Source organism: Protopterus annectens, chromosome 10.part0 (assembly GCF_019279795.1).
Source record: "Protopterus annectens isolate FY-2018-M chromosome 10.part0, PAN1.0, whole genome shotgun sequence".
NCBI lineage: Eukaryota > Metazoa > Chordata > Ceratodontiformes > Protopteridae > Protopterus > Protopterus annectens.
In genome coordinates, this window is record NC_056744.1 from 315,662,981 (window position 1) to 315,681,531 (window position 18,551).

Genomic DNA, 18,551 nt, shown 5'->3' on the forward strand with positions numbered 1-18,551 from the left:
CTCCAAACCCAGTTCGGCTTTGTTAAGGGCATATCATGCGTACTAAACCTGGTTGACTTCTTCATTACAGTGACCAAGGCCATAGATGAGGGGAAGGTGGTTCACACAGCCTACCTTGACCTCGCCAAGGCTTTTGACACCATTCCACACTCTGGAATTATAAAAAAAACTCACCAGCCTGAACATAAACCCCTACGTCACAAGATGGGTTGCCAACTGGTTTACAGACAGAACTTGCACGGTAAGAATAGCGGGCTCCAGATCCAACTCTAAACCAGTCACAAGTGATGTCCCAGAAGGCTCGGTCCTGGGACCCTTACTGTTCGGCATATACTTCTCAGAAATACAGGCAATATGGCTAACCAAGTTCGCCGATGACTGCAAACTGGGAGCCATAATTGACTCTCCGGCTGACATGGACATTCTCCAAAAGGGCCTTACTGAGACGGACACCTGGTGTCAAAGTCATGGTCTCGAGCTAAATGCCAAAAAATGCATAGTCATCCCTTTTGGGAAAAACAAAACACCCATGAATTTCCACATAGGCGGCAGCCCCCTTAATACAGAAGAGGTGATAAGAGATTTGGGGACCCAGGTAGATAGTAATCTCTCCTTTGACAATCACATTGCCAAAGTAGTTAGGAAATCCTTCTATGTAGCTCATCTAATTACTAAAGGGTTTGCATCTACAAATAAAGAGGTTATAGTGCCCCTCTACTCGTCACTCATCAGACCCATCATAGAGTACAATGCCCCATTTGGGATGTACCTCACAAGACACTTCCAACAGCTGGAAAGACCACAAAAGTACCTCGCCAAGAGGATTACTGGTCTCAAACTTATGTCCTATGCAGCCCAACTGGAAAAACTCCAGCTGTACTCCGTGGCATATTGCTTACTCAGAGATGATCTCTGCCTGACTTACAAAGCCATGTCCAACTCAGAATTGATGGACATGCTCCACCTAAAGAAATCCAAGTCACTGCGAGCCACTCGCTCTAGTGAGCTAAACCTCGCCACAACAATAAATAGAACATGCTGGCGGGATAGATTCTTGTCACAGAGACTCCCCATGCTTTGGAACAAAATTCCTAACTACATTAGGCAGAGCCCCTCACTAACACTCTTCAAGAGAAACCTTGACGAGTGGATGGGTAACAGAAAATACACCCCTGGGATCTCTTCATTGGCTATTCTTGACGGAAGCTCAGTTAATTAATCAATGGGGCGGCAAAAGCTGACACTCTGGCTAGGCTTATAAATGCCCTTGGGCAGATAGCCTAGTACCTACCTATGAACCTATTGAGAGGACATCATTACACTTCTCAGAGCCAGTCTGTATTCCTCCATCAAATTTAAGCTCTCAGTCCCTCATGTCTATTCCACCAGGACAGCCACCCCTACTAGCCTTCAGACATTCTTCACACAGGACTCCCCACCCACTTACAATGCTTTTTCAGACCACCCCACTGATGAAGTACCTAGGAAGAGAACATTTAAAGGGAGACACCTAGTTTTCCCTCAAGAGTCTATCGTCAAAGACATGGTCTTCAGTGATGGGGAGGAGTCCCCCAGATCTCCACCTGATGATGTCTCCTTTGAAGAGATCCTGGAACAACTTAAACAGAGATGCGGATGGTTTTGCAAAACCACTTCTCAGGAGGAGTTAGTATTTCTGGAGGCTTTCGGGGCTGGTTTGGCTATGTCTTGGGTGGTTTCTCTGGCTGATGACTTGATTGACCTTATCTCACGCTGAGCATGGAAGGGACAGTATATTAAGGAGCACTTGCCTAAAAGACTTGTTAAGTTTTTAGCTCCACCCACGGATAGGATCCACTGAAGCAATACAGTCCCAGTAGATGCCATGGTGGTGGCAGCCACCACTAAGGAGCTTGCAGAACAGATCTCATATGCCAGTCCCCTAATAGGAAGGCTAGGACCCTGGACAGATTTGGCAATGCATTTATGCCTCTATGACCTTTGCTGTTTGGTCACTGAATTATCTGGCACACTTCACCAGGTTACAAAGGGATTTGCCCAAAGAGCTTTCCGAATCTTTCATGGCCAATGTCTGTGGAGGACCAGAAAAAAGTTTCTTTATAACTGGCCACCTTTCAATCTATTTCTTTGTCCATGAGGCTGATTTCTCATCCAGCCGAAAGTACTTTATAGGGCTGTGGATTCAGCCATTGTGGTCAGGATGCACTCGAGTGATATGGAGCCCTTCAAATCTTCATTCATAAGTGCTCATTTTGATGGATCATCCTTGTTTGGCCTCAAAGTTTGGGAAACACTGTCCAGAAGTGAGCAAGATGGAAAGACTCTGTCTGCTGTCGGGATCTGTTTTTCTACCATTCAGAGATCCTTTCCCTGGATTCAATGAGGTGATGAAAAGATGTGGTTTTACAAGTCCCAAGGGTCATTCCAGGACTAAAGAGGATAGTTCTTCCCAAGGAGATGAGGGAACTCCAGTGGAAGACGTTGCCTCACGGCAGAGATAACCTGCTAAACCAGGGCTTCAGAGATGCTATCTCTGATAAGCCCTACCAGTGCTCCTGAAGGGTTGCCTGGCTGCTGTACTATGGAGGCAGTCAGGGGATCTTATCCTTGCACCCAGAAACCTGGGCTTCCATCACAAGAGAGACTTTGATGCAGAAAAACATATCCAGAGGTTTTCATTCTACTTTTGCAAATTCCTACTAAAAAGTTCCCCGATTTTACCACCAAATCAGAGGGAGGCAGCAGCCTTGGAAATAGTAAAGCTCCTAGGAAAGAGAGTCATCCAGAAAGTACCCCCAGGCCAGCAAAGATCCGGAACTTACTCAGGATTTGTTTTTAGTGCCTAAAAAGACAGGGGACTTGAGACTAATCCTGGATCTCACAAACTTAACCAATATGTAAAATATTCAAAGTTCCAGTACAGTCCATTTTGCCTCTGCTGTGAAAGGATGATTCGATGTGCTCAATAGATCTTCAGGATGCATGCTGCTATATAAAAATGGACAAGCACTCCAGAAGACATCTGTGCTTCTGGCTTGGCCCAATCATTACCAGTTCAAAGCACTGCCTTTTGGCTTTACCTCAGGCCCAGGGTGTTCACCAAATATATGGTGGTAGTGGCTCACCTGGATTTCTGTGTGTTTCCATAAGTAGACACTTGTCTCCTGACCCCTTCGTCAACATAACTACTTTTATAAGGAAGGGACTAGTTGCTGTAGTTATGTCATCACCTGGGCATCACGGTCAGCTACACCACATCACAACTTATACCTACACAGAGGTTCTTGTGTAGACATGATCAGACAGGTAAATGTGTTACCTCTTAACAAGAGTTCATACTGTCAAACTACAGGTCATGAAACGTGATCTCCCAATGTTCTCCTCCAGCAAGACTATTATGACAAGTCTTAGGATTGACAGCAGCAGCAATATCTCTAGTCCTGTTTGCCAGATTTTATATGTGTGTCCTACAGTGAACTCTTTCAGTGCAATGGTCTGTTCTTCAGCATCCCTTGAACACTCCAGTCAAGATCACGGAGGTTTGCAAGGAATATCTTTTTTGGCAGATTCATTCAGAAAAAGGTTCTTAGGTTCATAGGTTAGTACTAAGCTAACTGCCCTTGCGAGACATTTTAGGCCTAGCCAATTATCCCTTGTGAGACTCAAACCCTGCACCTTGTGTTTGTAAGGCAAACACCTTAACCATTAGGCCACCCTCCCAACTTAAGGCAATCCCTTTGCTTTCCCATAGCCAATAACTATAGTGATCACTGATGCCTATCAAATTGAGCAGGAGGCATTACTTAAGGAGGGACAACCCAAGGTACGTGGTGCTCAGAGTAGGTTAATTTACGCATCAGTGTCCTGGAAATGAGAGCAGTCTTGCTAGTGATGCCACCTTTTCAAGATGTTCTCCCCTCAAGGATGATTGTAATACAGACAACTTGTGTAGTCTTGTACATCAACAAATGGGGGAAGCAGATCTTACCCACTGTGTCGAGAGGCAGTGAGAGTGGTGGAAATGATCTTCTGTCAGTGGGGCCAGCCATACTGTAATGTTTTTGCTTCTCTTTTTAACAAGTGCAGCAGGTTCTTCGCCCTGGTCCCCTCCACAGGGGCAATCACCCAGAGGTGCTCTAGTTTACAGTTGGCCTTCAAGTCTCATTTATGCTTACTGTCCTTTATTTCTAATCCTCACATTTCTACAGAAAGAACCCCGGTTGGAGAGCACAGTCATCCTTGTTGTGCCTTTTTGGCCTTGTCAGATTTGGTCCCCGTTCTTGTGGTCTCATCTTCTGTGCCCACCTTTGAGATTAGACCCAAGTCCAGATCTTTTCTCTTATCCGATAGGGATGAAATACCTGGACAGTGGTCTCAAGCTGACCCCGTGGTTTCTGCCATTCCAGTGATGGCTAGGCAGTCGAGGTTTTCCTTCCCAGTCTGACCTTTTTTTTTTACCATTTCAGAGACTTTCTACTAGGAAAATTTACAAAAGTAAATGGAAAAGATTTTTTAGCTTGGGCCCTTCAGGGAGAACCGGATCCCTTCTCCGCCCTAGTCTTTGCAGTTTTTGATTTTCTGGCTTCTGTTTTTGACAACAGGGCGAGTTATTCTACTATTAAACTTCAGTTTGCGACCATTTCTAATTTTCACTCTGGTGAGAATCACTTCTCCTTGGCTTCTTTGAAGTTGTGCAAGGCCTTTCTTAAGGGTACCTTTTTTTTTTACTCAGGACCCCAGTTAAAGACCTTACCCTCGCACGCTGGGATTTGACTCTTATTGCAAGCTCTAATCCAACCTCCATTTGAGCTGTTGTCTAAGATAGTCCTTAAGTTCTTGTCCCGGAAAATAATTTTCCTGGCCACTGTCCCTTCTGCTAGACTAGTATCTGAACTCCATGTGCTCTCTGCAAGATCTCCTTACTTGACTTTCCATAAGGATAGGGTTTCATTATGCAGGACCCCATCATTTTTACCTAAGGTGGATTCTGAATCCAACCTTAATCATCAGTCTACGTGCATTCTTTCTGAAATTCGCAAACAAAGGTAAATACATGGCACATCTTTTGGACTTGCACTGTAGCTTAGATTTTATCTGCACAGAACCCAAGATTTCAGGAATACGTGGACCTTTTCTAAGAACTTATCGGGTAAAATAGTGTCTAACATGACCTCAGCTAAATGGTTGACTGACTGTATATCCTTAGTTTATAAAGAAAGTCGGTTATCTTTACCTCGGCACCCCAGAGAACATTACGCAAGGTCTGTAGCCACTACTACTGCCTTTTAGTCAAGTGTATGTATAGATGATATCTGTGTAGCTGACACTTGGTCCAGTGCTCATACCTTTATTGCTTAATTATAAGTTAGACATACTATCCAGAAAAAGGGCAGCATTTGGTTCCGCTATGCTGCGGAATATCTTTCCATGAGAACCCGCAAGGTTCGTCTAGCTGGGGACTTTGTCCCATCAATTGAGGAATGAATAAAAATGACAATATCAGATACAAAAGTTGTATACTCACCATAACGATGCATATGTGCGATCCATTTTCATTCTTCCTCAACTTCCCACACTCCAACCCTTTTCCTTTTTTTTCCTTGCGTGTCCTAAGGGATGTCCCTTTGGGAACCTATCTTTTCCCTGTTTAGGCTCCAGCCTTTTCTGTATGCCTTTGCCTTGCCTTTTCACAATGATATGGTGTCATGCATATGTTAGTATTGAGCATACTCTATCTGAGTTATGCCAGGATGGTGGGGCATTATGAAGGGACCTTGAGAGCTGGAGCAGTGAGTCTAGTAAAAGTGGTTAAATCAGCTCAGAGGATGAATCCGAGACCCATCAGTTGAGGAAGAATGAAAATGGACAAAACAGATGCATCATTGTGATGAGTACATAATTTTGTTTTTAATATTTTCGTCTGTGCATTAATAGTTTACTAAACATGTTTACAGTAAATGTATAGCTAGCCAGCTGGTGGTGTGAACATCGACTCTAGATGATTGTCATTGTTGGTGTGACACCCCAACCTCATATGTGAAAAATGGGTTGTGGATGGATGGATATTTTATAATATGAGTATATATTTCATTATCGGAATGGAAGTGCATCAAAACTGAAGTCATTAATTCCATCATTCCAAAACTCAACACATCAAAAAACAACTCACTAAAACCTTTGAGAAAAGAAACATACAGATGTAATGTGGTCCTATCTTGCCACATTCTTAACTGATGGGTTCGGAGCCGAGAATCGGCTTCGACTCGCCGCTATTTACTAGCTCGAAGTCTCTGATTGGATAGGCTAGCCCTAGTATCCCAAGATGCACTACGCCCAAACCCCCGGATCTCGTTTGCCACTCGTAGAGTACAGACATGGTCTCGAGCTTGGCTGTGGATAAGTACCTTATTCAAACTATTTTCCTTAGTTTATTCTGTCTATTTTCTGTCAAAACCTGTTCTTACAGGTACGTTCAGTGTATCCTGTGAGTTGCGACTATTTTTAGTCAGTTTTTTGTTTTTGTGGATTCCTGGTGTTTTTGGCAGGCTAGGCCTGTTTAAATTAGAGGGCCTTAGCCTCTCCTGTGTCTGTTACACCTGTAGGGGAGTTTTGAGTTAGCGCCCCTTCCTTTATTTAATTAGTTTTTTCTGTAGAAACCTTGTTTTTCACGGGCTATGCCCGTTAGAAGGCCTTAGCCCTCCCCCCGGTCTGTTAAGTCTGTTTGGAATTCAAGTTAGTCCCTTCCCCGCCCTTCCTTACCTTGTGTGTGTGTTTTATTGTATTGCCATGTCAGGCAAAGATCAGAAAGAGCATAAGCCTTCTGGCTTCAAAAAGTGTGCCAAATGTTCTTATAAGATGTCCTTAACGGACGGCCATGACATCTGTGTGTATTGTTTGGGCGCTATTCATTTGCAAGAATCTTGTAATGTGTGTCACTCTTTTAGCTCTAGAGTCTTGCAAGAGAGGAAAAATAAATTGATTCTCAGGGGCCTTGTCAAACCTGCCTTTGAAGAAGATTTGGAGTAGTCTTCCTCTAGTGGGAAGTCTAAGTCTAAACCAAAAAAGAGATCTCCGGCTCCGTCTGGTTCATCAGAGCCATTGGAGAAAATAATGAAGACTTCTCCACCTTCCTTGGCTTCATTGGCTTCGGAGCCAAAGGAAGGGTTTTCTGTGTCTGAGTCGACCTCCTCGGCTCCATTGTTATCGGCGCCGCAGGAGGTTTCTATGACACTGGAGCCGGCTTAGGCTCCGATCCTCTTGGAACCGATTCGGAGCTTTTCTCCTAGCCTAACCTTAGATCCTCTGGGTAAGAGATCTCGACCACCTTCTGTGTCCTCCAAGTCTTCCAGGTTGTCTGATTCGGATGTGGACAGGGTGGTGCAGAGGCTCCTTCAGGCGCCGGTATTAGCCAGGTTATTTTCCGCTCCAGCCCAGTCGGCTCCGGAGCCTTCCCTCTTGTCGGTTCCGACTATTCCTCCTCCAAGCACTCCTGTGTCGTCGGAGCCAGGGTTTTCTGCGTCGAGTGGGGTCCTGGGGTCAGTTCCGATACCCCCATTTAAGTCTATCGGCTCCAACCTGTTCGATTCCGTATTCTGGTTTTGGCACTCGGGTTTCGTCGGTCGGACCCGAGGGGGATACATCGGGGCTTCATCCCTCGGCTCTGAGTCTCTCTCTTGGTGCCTCGGCTAGGGGAACCCCTTCTCCGATTGTGGTTTCGGAGACGGGTCGATCCCCGGATTCCGGTGGACCTGCATGCCAGGCCATGAGGAGCGCACTGGCCAGGTCTTCAGTGACTTCACTTGAATCAGCCACTCCTTCCCTCGGCACTGCGGCTGGAGCCTCTGACTCCCCCTTATCAGTGGATAGCGGGGCTCGAAGGCCTGAGGATACTTCCATGCATGGTCCCCAGCCTTCTGAGGGCCCTTCAGATTCCTCGCCTGAGGAGCCTCCTAGAAAGAAGTCGTGCAAGAGGAAGCAAGTTGACTCCCCAAATGAGTCCATCACTTCTGATACCGACCTCGATGACGCAGAGGGGTCCTCTAAGTCGCCCTCCGATGAGGTTACATTCTCCGATATTCTGGAGATTTTAAGGCAGAGAGGCGACTGGCCTTCTAAATCCCCATCTGAGGACGAGTCAGTCCTCCTCAAAGCCTTCAGAGCCCAACTTTCTGCCTCCTGGGTTTCTCCGCCCTTCGAATTGTTAGACCTTATTTGTCGAAGGGTGTGGGAACACCCTGACTCCATGGAACTTGTGCCCAGCCACCCAAACAAGTTTCTATCGGCACCCCCGGAGAAAGAGTTCTTAACTAAAGGAGTTCCTGTAGATGCCATGGTGGTGGCATCTGCCACTCAGCAGGAAGTTGCAGAAGCTTCTGCTTCCATTCATCCTCCTAACAAGGAGTCCAGGAGTATGGATCGGTATGGGAAGCGTACCCTGTCTTCAGCGACCTTTACTTTGCGGTCGTTGAACTATCTTTTCCACTTCACTAGACTCCAAAGAGATCTCCTTAAGGAATTGGTAGATACCCTGTCGGGTAACTTGCCTGAGGCGCTGAATCAGACTGTCAATGCCCAGCTGTCTACCCTTTCCTCTATTGTCAATTTGTCCATGAGGCTCATATCCTATGCAGCTGAAGGGGCGGGTAGGGCAGCTAGCTCAGCCGTAGCCCTCAGGAGGCAAGCCTGGATGCGCCTGTGTCACTTCGCGGAAGCCTTCAAGTCTTCCTTCATGGACGCCCCCTTCGATGGGTCCTCCCTCTTTGGACCCAAAGTGAAAGGCACTCTCACCAGATTTGAGCAGGAGGGTAAGACTTTGTCTGCCGTAGGGGCCCGTTTCTTGCCTCCCTCTAGGCCTTATCCCAAGGCACGGAGGGGGAGGCAAGATGTGGTTCAGGAAATCTCAGAAGTCTTTCCCCGTCGATCATGGTGACCCCCCCCCTCCAGGGGCAGGGGAGGGGGGAATTACTCTGGAATGCGCCGCCCTAGAGGCAGAGGAGGCCCCCCGCAACTCAGGAGACCGTGAATCCTTTCGTGGATCCTCCTACCAACGTCCCTGAGGGACTGCCCAACTCTGCTACTCCGGAGCCAGTCAGGGGCCGTTTTTCGAGGCATCCTCAAGCCTGGGAAAGTATCACTCAGGATCAATGGGTGCTCCGAATAATTACCGGAGGTTACACCATTCCCTTTCTTAAACTCCCTCCCCTATCCAGAAAAATCCCAGACGTTCCACCCAGTCAAAGGGATCAAGCAGCGCTAGAGGTTTTGAAGCTGCTGGAAAAAGGAGTCATCCAACCAGTCCCCTCAGACCAGATCGGATCAGGAACTTACTCAAGATTATTTTTGGTACCAAAAAGGACAGGGGACCTGAGGCCCATTCTGGACCTCAGCCGTTTAAACCGATTTGTACTGAAGTCCAAGTTCCGAATGGTCACTCTTCAGTCCATTTTCCCCTTATTGGAAAAAGGAGTATGGATGTGCTCCATCGATCTCAAGGATGCCTATTACCAAATCAAGATAAACAAGGCATCCAGGAGTCACCTATGTTTTCGGCTGGGAGCCAGTCACTACCAGTTTCGTGCTCTGCCTTTTGGTCTCGCCACAGCCCCCAGGGTGTTTACCAAATGCTTAGCAGTGGTGACAGCTCACTTGAGACGTTGGGCATTCCAGGTTTTTCCTTATCTGGATGATTGACTTCTCACTGCCCCCTCCAGGCATCTACTCGTTCGAGCCACGAGGGCTACCATCACATTGGGCCAACACCTAGGGATTACCTTCAACTGGGAAAATCTGTGTTGCGGCCATCACAGCGTGTTGCATTTATCGGTGCAGAGATAGACTCCGTCCAAATGAGAGCTTTTCTTCCAACAGAAAGAATCAAAGTGCTACAGGCTCAAGTGTTAGCCTTACTACCTCTCAAGAAAGTCCAAGTCAGACTTGCTCTTCAACTACTAGGGTCCATGGCGGCTACCATCATGCTAGTACCGCTAGCCAGGCTACATATGCGGATCCTCCAGTGGCTGGTCTCGGTCCAGTGGTCCTTTCAGGAGTTTCCTCTGTCTTATCCCATTCTCATCACGGAACAATGCCGACAAGACCTACATTGGTGGCTTCAGTCATCCAATCTAGACATAGGGAGACCTCTGACCTCTGACTCCCCCCGTCTCCTACCACCACGGTGACCACGGACGCTTCCCAGATAGTTTGGGGTGGCCATTATCTGGGTAGAACGGTCCAAGGCACATGGCAAGATCACGAGGTACATTTGCACATCAATGTCCCAGAAATGAGAGCAGTGCTTCTAGCATTGCAAGCACTTCAGAGCTCTCTTCCCAAGGGGACGATTGCTATTCTTTCCGAAAGCATGTCAATCGTGTGGTACCTAAACAAGCAGGGTGGAACCAGGTCCTATCCCCCTTTGCAGAGAGGCCAAGAGAGTGTGGAACTGGGCGGTGTCTTCCCAACGCTTTCTAGTAGCAACGCACATTCCGGGGAAGTCCACTGTGATAGCAGACAGGCTAAGCAGAGCTATTCTGATGCCTCATGAGTGGTCCTTGAACAACCGAGTTGCAACTCAGATCTTCTCCAGGTGGGGTCAACCTTGCTGCGACCTGTTTGCCAGCCCCCTCAATGCCAAGTGCAGCAGGTACTTCACTCTGACCCCCCCCCCCCCTGGGGGGAGCCACCCAGGGACGCTCTATTCCACCATTGGCCCCCAGGTCTGCTTTATGCCTTTCCTCCGTTCCCTCTATTATCAAGAGTGATTCAGAAGGCAACTTCCTTGGGAAGCAAGATGATTCTTATCGCACCATACTGGCCTCAAGTTTGGTTCCCCTTTCTTCAGAAGTATACATTGGACGGCCCTTGGACTCTGGAACCAGCACCAGACTTATTGACTCATCAGTCGGGTCAGTTCCATCCATCCCTACGAACCCTCAGGTTGCTTGGCTGCCCCACTTCCATCCTTAGTTAGACTACATTCCTTTTCACCTGAGGTGTTGCATATTCTGTCATCCTCCCACAAGTCGTCTACCAGAAAACTATACTCTAGCAAATGGAAAGATTTGCTATCTGGGCTGAAGCACACAATCTAGATCCCTTCACAGCCCCCTTGTCGGCAGTATTAGATTTTTTGGCTATGCTCTTCAAACAGGGTTCCGCTACCTCCACTATTAAGGTACAGCTGGCGGCCATTTCTAACTTTCACGTCTCTCATGAGCCTTCCCTTATGGGCCATAAACTTTGTAAAGCCTTCCTGAAAGGAGCCTGGTTACTCCGTCCGCCATTGTCACAACCAGTTTTACCTTGGGATTTAAGCTTGGTGCTTTTTGAACCGGCTGACACTTGTGAGTTAAAATATTTGTCTTGGAAGACAGCCTTTCTGGTTGCCATTACTTCAGCCAAGAGGGTATCGGGGTTTCAGACCCTTTCCATAAAAGCCCCCTTATTTGGTCTTCCATAAGGAGAGAGTTTCCTTGAGACTCAACCCCTCCTTCCTTCCTAAGGTATCTTCTACCCTTTGTCTTCACCAATCCATTGAGTTACCAGTTTTCTTTCCAAACTTTTCAAATGAAGCGGAATTCAGATTCCACCAGTTGGATATTCATAGACAACTAAGGTTTTATTTGCACAGGACACAACCCCACAGGAAATCGGATCAGTTGTTTGTGTCCTTTTCAGAGAACAAGAATGGTAGCCCTATGACTAAAGGTACTATTGCTAAATGGATTAAGGACTGTATCTCCTTTATTTACGCATTAGCAGGCAGAGATTTACCTTTCCAAGTTAAGGCTCATTCTACCAGGGCTATGGCTGCATCAGTAGCTTATCATGCTAGGCTCTCCTTGGATGACATCTGTGCTGCGGCCACCTGGTCCTGTCTGCACACCTTTGTTTCTCATTACAAGCTTGATGTTGTGTCTAGAGACTGGGCTTCCTTTGGTTCCACGGTGCTCAGGAGTGTTATTAGTGAGCCTCCCAGAATGTAGGTGCTAGGGACGCTGTCCCATCAGTTAAGAATGTGGCGAGATAGGACCACATTACATCAATTAGTTATGTACTCACCATAACGTTAGATGTATGTGGTTCATCTCACCTACATTCTTACGTACCCACCCACCATCCCCCGACCTGTTGGACTTGGAGGAGATTATGTTCTTAGACCCTTCTGAGGATGTTATTTTTTCTCTCTTCCTGCTTGTGTTATTTCTAGGAGGTTGTGTGTGTCACTCTGTTATATTGTTGGCAAACAAGATCTGGGGGTTTGGGCGTGGTGCATCTTGGGATACTAGGTCTAGCCCAGCCAATCAGAGACTTTGAGCTAGTAAATAGCGGCCGAGTCGGAGCCGATTCTCTGCTCCGAACCCATCAGTTAAGAATGTAGGCGAGATGGACCACATACATCTGACGTTATGGTGAGTACATAACTAATTGTTTCCTTTTGCAATTGGAACCGCAAAACACAACCCACACATTATGACATTTGTTTGAGTAGTGGTAGTGTTACGGGAAGAGTTTTTAAAAGGTGATGTACTGTTGTACATGGGTTAGGGTTAGTAGGTATTAGTAAGGTGACTTAGATAACCCTACCCAGCACCTTACTTTTTAAAAAAAAACAGTCATCTTGGGTACACAAGCACACACACTGCACTACAGCTATTAACTGTATTTTAACTTGGCACCTGTCAAAACACTCCTCCTTAATGCCAAAACCTTCAAAATATCTAAAGGCTTTGCCATTACTTTTCCAAGCCCACACTTACCTTATACATATGCAATGTTCCGTTCATTGAAAATTTAAAATTTTGATGAACAGAACAGTCAATCACATTTCACAGTCATTCACTCCATTGATCAGTAGTCTGTTCAGTGGAGTGAATGGCACCCATATGTACGTATTTGTGCATGCGTGTGTGTTTATTTAAAAGTTATGTACTCAGGATAACTAGGCATCTATTGTTGTCCATTTTCATTCTTCCTCAGCAAATGGGTTATGAATCCTTGGATCCAGATCCGACTCAGCCACATACTTTAGGCTTTGAGTCCAACTCTCCAGCTCCTCCTTCTATCCATAATGCCCTAGTCCATCCCCAATACCTCAGATCTAATTTGCTGCCATCATGCTCAGATGTAGAGTCCTTCTCTCAAGTGTTTTGTCAAGGTTCTTTTCTAAGTGACTGTCAATTTTATTATCTTACTTTTCCTTTTTTTTTTTTTTGCCACATACCTCCCTCTAGTATTCTGGTTTCTTTTCAGACTACGTACTATATTTTATTTTAGTATTTTGTCATTACCATCGTTGGTTCATAGAATGATATTAGGCTATTGGCTCGGAGGCCCTTATAAGCCTAGCCAAGAATTTCTCCCATATTCCCTCAATGTGAGTACCTGTTTTCCCTGTCCAGCAGGGAAACAGGTGGGATCCCAGGGGTGTAATTTCCGTTTTCCATCCAGTTGTCCAGGTTCCTCTTAAAAAGGGCTAGAGAGGTACTCTGCTTGACATGGAGAGGGGGTCTGTTCCACAGACGGGGGAGTCTTTGGGACACTTATCTATCCAGCCAATAAGTTCTATTAATGTCACAGACCAGGTTAAGGCCTTGTGTGTGGGTTGCACGAGTGAGGTTTGCCTTATGGAAATGCAGCAACTCCATCAAGGCTGGGTCTGAAATGGCTTTGTATGCCAGACACAGATCACCTCTGAGCAGTCTGTATGAGACTGAGTAGAGGGACAGGGCTTTTATCATATCTGTATAGGATAGGTGTTTGAGACCCTGGATTTTCCTGGTCAGGAACCTCTGTGATCTCTCCCAACTGCTGCATGTGCTTGGCAAGGTACATGCCGAAGGTGACATTGTACTCAGTAATGGGTCTGATAAGGGAGGAGTACATGGATGTTATGACCTCCTTGTTCCTGGATGAAATGCCCTTATTTATGAGGTAGGCCATGTAGAAAGCCTTCCACACAACGGAGGCGATGTGATGTCTTTCACGACTGATTGCATACTTAGTACATTGTTATTAATGTGATAATTAGTGGAGATGACATTTTCCCCAAAGGGGATGATGATGCATTTCTTGGCATTCAGTTTGAGGCCATGCTTCTGGTACCAATTATTAGTTTGGGTAAGGCCCCCTTGGAGGTTGTTCACATTACTAGGGGAATTTAAGATGGTGCCCAGCTTGCAGTCATCTGCAAACTTGGTAATTTTCTCTTCTTACCATTCTAACCAACCAACCCCCCCCCCCCCCCCCCCCCCATTACATTGCTGGCAAATTTATTTCTATCCTTTTTCTAATATTTGTACTTCCTTAAAAAAAAGTCTTACTCTCTTATAATTCATTTCTCTCTGTCATACCTGTACTAAGCTGTCATGGCTGACAAGCCAACACCCTTTATAAAATGCACTACTTGTGGGCAGAAAATCCTTAACTTCGATGCCCACAAGGAGTTGCATATATTGTCTCTGAGGTGCTGTCTAAAAAAACAGCTGCTCTCTATTATGTGTTGCTTTTAACACAAGGGCATTAGCTGATAGATGCAACAAACTTGTATACTGAAGAGTTTTCTTCCTGCCAAAAAGCATCATCTTCAAGAACTCAAATCCCCAGTAAAAGCTCTAAAACTCCTTCGGAGCATAGAAACCACTCTTCCCCCCCTGCTATTTTATTTTTTATTTTACATTTGTTGACCGGGCTTGTCTAACTGGATATATGTCTATTTTCAGTAGAGGCCCGGGGAGAAAAGCTCCACATAAAACAGATAAAGAAACAGAACATTAAAACTTCAGTTGCAGAACATTAGAGTTACAAATAGCTTGACAGACAAAAAAACGGCGTTACAAGGCAATTTAGCATACATGGAATACAGTAGAACATGTAGAACAAACATGAGTTAAGATAACCCTTTTTGATTTTCAGCTGAAGGTTAAGCGAAAGTAACATGAGAACAGACTAGTTATAAAAATAGGATTGGAGAGTTAGTGGGTGGGGGGCAGAAAGTCATAAAAGAGACCGAGAGATGTCACTTCTGGCTTTCCTGGGTACAATAAGTACAACTAGAAGGTAGGGGGCTTAAAGTGGCAATAAAGTAAGTAATAGCATAGGAAAAACTGATAAAGATGAAAATAGACAAAGAAAGTCTTATTCAGGGTTAGTACAGGGACATAGCCAGTGACTGGTAAGGTGGGATTTCAGTTTCTTTTTGAAAAATGTAGTAGAGGACAGAGATGTAAGTTCATTAGGAAGTAGGTTCCAACTTTTCCCCACAGTGTTAGAGAAAATGGAGTATCCTGCTTTATTGTTGGGTTTATGTCCGGATACAAGAAGTTTATTAGCTGAGCATAGGCTTGAAAGATTTTTATATGGGCTGATAAGACTTTTGAGAATTGGTGTTTTATCTGGGCGATAAAGGATTTTATGGGCAATAATCAGTTGATGGAATAAGATTTGATTATGCAATTCAAGCCAACCCAGTTGATTCAGATTTTGGCAGTGGTGGGTTCTAAAAGGGGAGCTGGTGGCAAATCTAGCAATATTACTGCAGGAAATTTACAGCTTGTGGAGGTTGGTTTTGGATAAATTTGTATATATAGGAGAAGCATAAAAGAGAGTTGAGATAAGGTGGGTGTGGGCAATAGTAGTTCTAGCTATGGGAGTAAGGAAAGGCTTAATTTTAAAGAGGGAGCCTAATTTTTGGTTTACTTATTTTATTGTGGTGTTGATATGAGCATCATAATTAAGGCCGTGGTCAATAGTTACTCCTAAGAGTTTGGTGGTAGTGTCAGGAGATATGACTGTACCATTTTTCGATTTGTTAGAGAAGTGAAGTGGGGAGGACTTTTGTGTAGGTGTAAATAGCAATAGTTTTGTCTTTTTAGGGTTAAGGAGGAGACACCGCTGGAGAAACCATTCTTCTACAAGTTCAAAGGTATTTTGGGTGAGGGACTGCAGTTCAGAAAGCCCTGTGGCTGAGGATATTAAAGTGGAGTCATCAACGTATTATATTGTTACAGCTTGGGGGATACTAATAGATTGATCATTTATAAAGGTGGAGAATAGAAGGGGGGCTAAAATGGATCCTTGAGGTACACCAAGGATAACAGGTAAGTTGGAGGAAAGAGTGTTTTCCCAAAGCACTGCCTGTTGTCTAGATAGGACTTGAACCACTGGAGTGCTTGAGTATCAAATGAGAGGGTCTTAAGAATATTCAACAGTAGCTGATGGTTAACCATGTCAGATGCTTTTGAAAGATCAATAAAGATAGCAGAGGACAGGGTGTTAATGTGATCACAGAAGGAAAGGAGGGCAGTAGTGGTGCTATGGAAAGGTCAAAAGCCGTGCTGAGAGCTGGCTAATAGGCTGTTTTTGAGAAGGTGGTCTAATAGTTGACGGTGGATGCATTTTTCCATTATTTTAGCAATAGGAGAGAGTAGGGCAACTGGGCGAAAGTTGGAAAGTTCAGTTTCTTCCTTTATGTAGTGGGATGATATGAGCGACTTTCCAGATGGCTGGGATCCATACCTTCATTAATTGTTCTATTTATTGTAGTTTATAAGATGCATATATATATATATATATATATATATATATATATATATATATATATATATATATATATATATATATATATATATATATATTTGTAATAAATGGAAAATTAAATCGGTCCCAGAAGTTACCCTTGTGGTACTCCAAACAAGATGGTCAGTATATCTGAGCTGTATTTTCTGTTGGGGTTAATGTAGATAACTGTCAGAATATTATGTCCAGCTCTGAACCCATGCTGCAAATCTGAAAGTAAACCATATTTTGTTTATATGATGAAGTAATTGTGTATGTGAGGAGAGAGAGAGATTTTTTATTTCAAATATTTTGTTCTAGAACTTGTAGAAATTGGGTCTGTATTCTAGGGGACAGCAGAGAGTTTTTGTTACTGGAAGTTAGGGAATGTGTAAATTATGGGAACGTAATGTATTACAGAGACACTAGATAGTTTTTTCCTTTCATTCTCTTTCTTAGGTGAGTGGACTAGGTCATAAGGGTCCATTTTTATCCCATATTTGATACTAAAGTGTGAAACAAAATACATTAAAATGTAGTAAAGTAAAAATAGCAGGATATTTACTTTCTAACACACCACCAGTAGGCCGCGGGAAGATGGATATATTAGTATTGCCTGTGGAAGTACTTTGTTTAGTCACATTTAAGAAGGAATAGAGGTGTGCCGACCTTTCTAACTTTATGATGTCTGCATTGATGTCCTGAGATACTGCTTAAAAAAAAACATTTTTTTTTAAGTCCATTGGTACATTAGGCGTACTGAAATTGCTGTAAATCTTAGAACTATTTCTGGTGATGCTGAAATACCAGTGGAAGGCTTGTAACAACTTTCAACAGATCATCTCATCAGTTTTCCTTAGATTACTATAAGATAAATATTGCTTTATTATTATTTCACAGAGAAAATGGTGTATTATAGAACTGTTAATACTAAAATTTCAGCATAGTGTTCAGTATTAATCGGACCTTTAAAAAGATTTAACTTTTAATGTTCTTATAAAACAGGTTCTTCCTCCACCTAAACTGAAGTTGTGCAGCAACCATATCTACAATAACGGTGGGTGTGGAATTACAATCCATCAGCCTGATAAAAGGTTTTGCAGTGAGTTCGAAGAGGCCTTGGGGGATGGTGCTGCAGAAGACCAAAAAGAAGATGGACTTTCGAAAGAGATGCAAAACCTTTGCCTTGAAATAAAGAACAGCAAGCTAGAGAACAACATAGAAGGAAACATAAGAATAGTCAACTGAGTGCACATTTGCCTGTATTAAAGCAACTGCATTGTTGTCTTTGAGATCAGTTTGCAAAAGGTCTCTGTGAAACCGCATTTGTGCAATAAATATGCATTGCATTTGTAAGAGTGATTTTTATGATTCTGGATATATTTAGGGCAGATTTGATGTTGCACTGAAGACTGTAACCTGTTTGTTTCTTTCCTTCTGTTCTGAGTCTTTTATCGCAGTTTGTTTGAATTTTAGTATGGTAGTTTTCTTACATGGACTGTTTGCTTTTTTGTAGCAGTAGAATCATACACTTTTGCATATTAGTTATTTAAGTCAGATGATATTAAACATTGTGCCTTATTGTAAAACAAGTTGCTAGATTTTCTTCCTCTCTAACTAAATGCTAACACTTGGACTGACCATATGGTGTGAAGGTTAATGTTAAGCTGCATTCAGGCATCTGACTGATTGTCACAGTCTCTACTTATGTAATATGCATGGATGGTTTAGTCAGTCATCTAGCTATGATGACACCTCTAGGATCAAGGCTGTCAGGTACTTATCTCAGCTTTTAAAATTTCCCAGGCTGCCTTAATTCTTTTCCTTGTCTGTAATTGCTAAAGGTACCCTCTGTAGATCTCATACTTCCACGGTGGTGCAGTGGTAGCGTTGTTGCCTCACAGCAAAAGGTTTTCCCGTTCAGTTCTCGGTTTGCGTTGGGAGTGCCTTTTGTGTGGAATCTGCATGTCCTCCCCACGGTCGAGTGGGTGTTCGAA

At 44.2% G+C, this 18,551-nt stretch overlaps 1 protein-coding gene across 1 annotated transcript in view; it reads left to right on the forward strand.

The window, feature by feature from the left end:
• The window catches only part of LOC122814137 (testicular spindle-associated protein SHCBP1L-like), a 1,630,938-nt gene extending 1,612,792 nt beyond the window's left edge, over positions 1–18,146 (forward strand). Inside the window, exon 8 of the mRNA XM_044086750.1 lies at positions 17,560–18,146. Coding sequence (XP_043942685.1) covers positions 17,560–17,802 — 243 coding nt within the window. The 3' untranslated portion in view covers positions 17,803–18,146. The remainder of the gene's footprint in view (positions 1–17,559) is intronic.
• Positions 18,147–18,551: the final 405 nt, after the last annotated feature.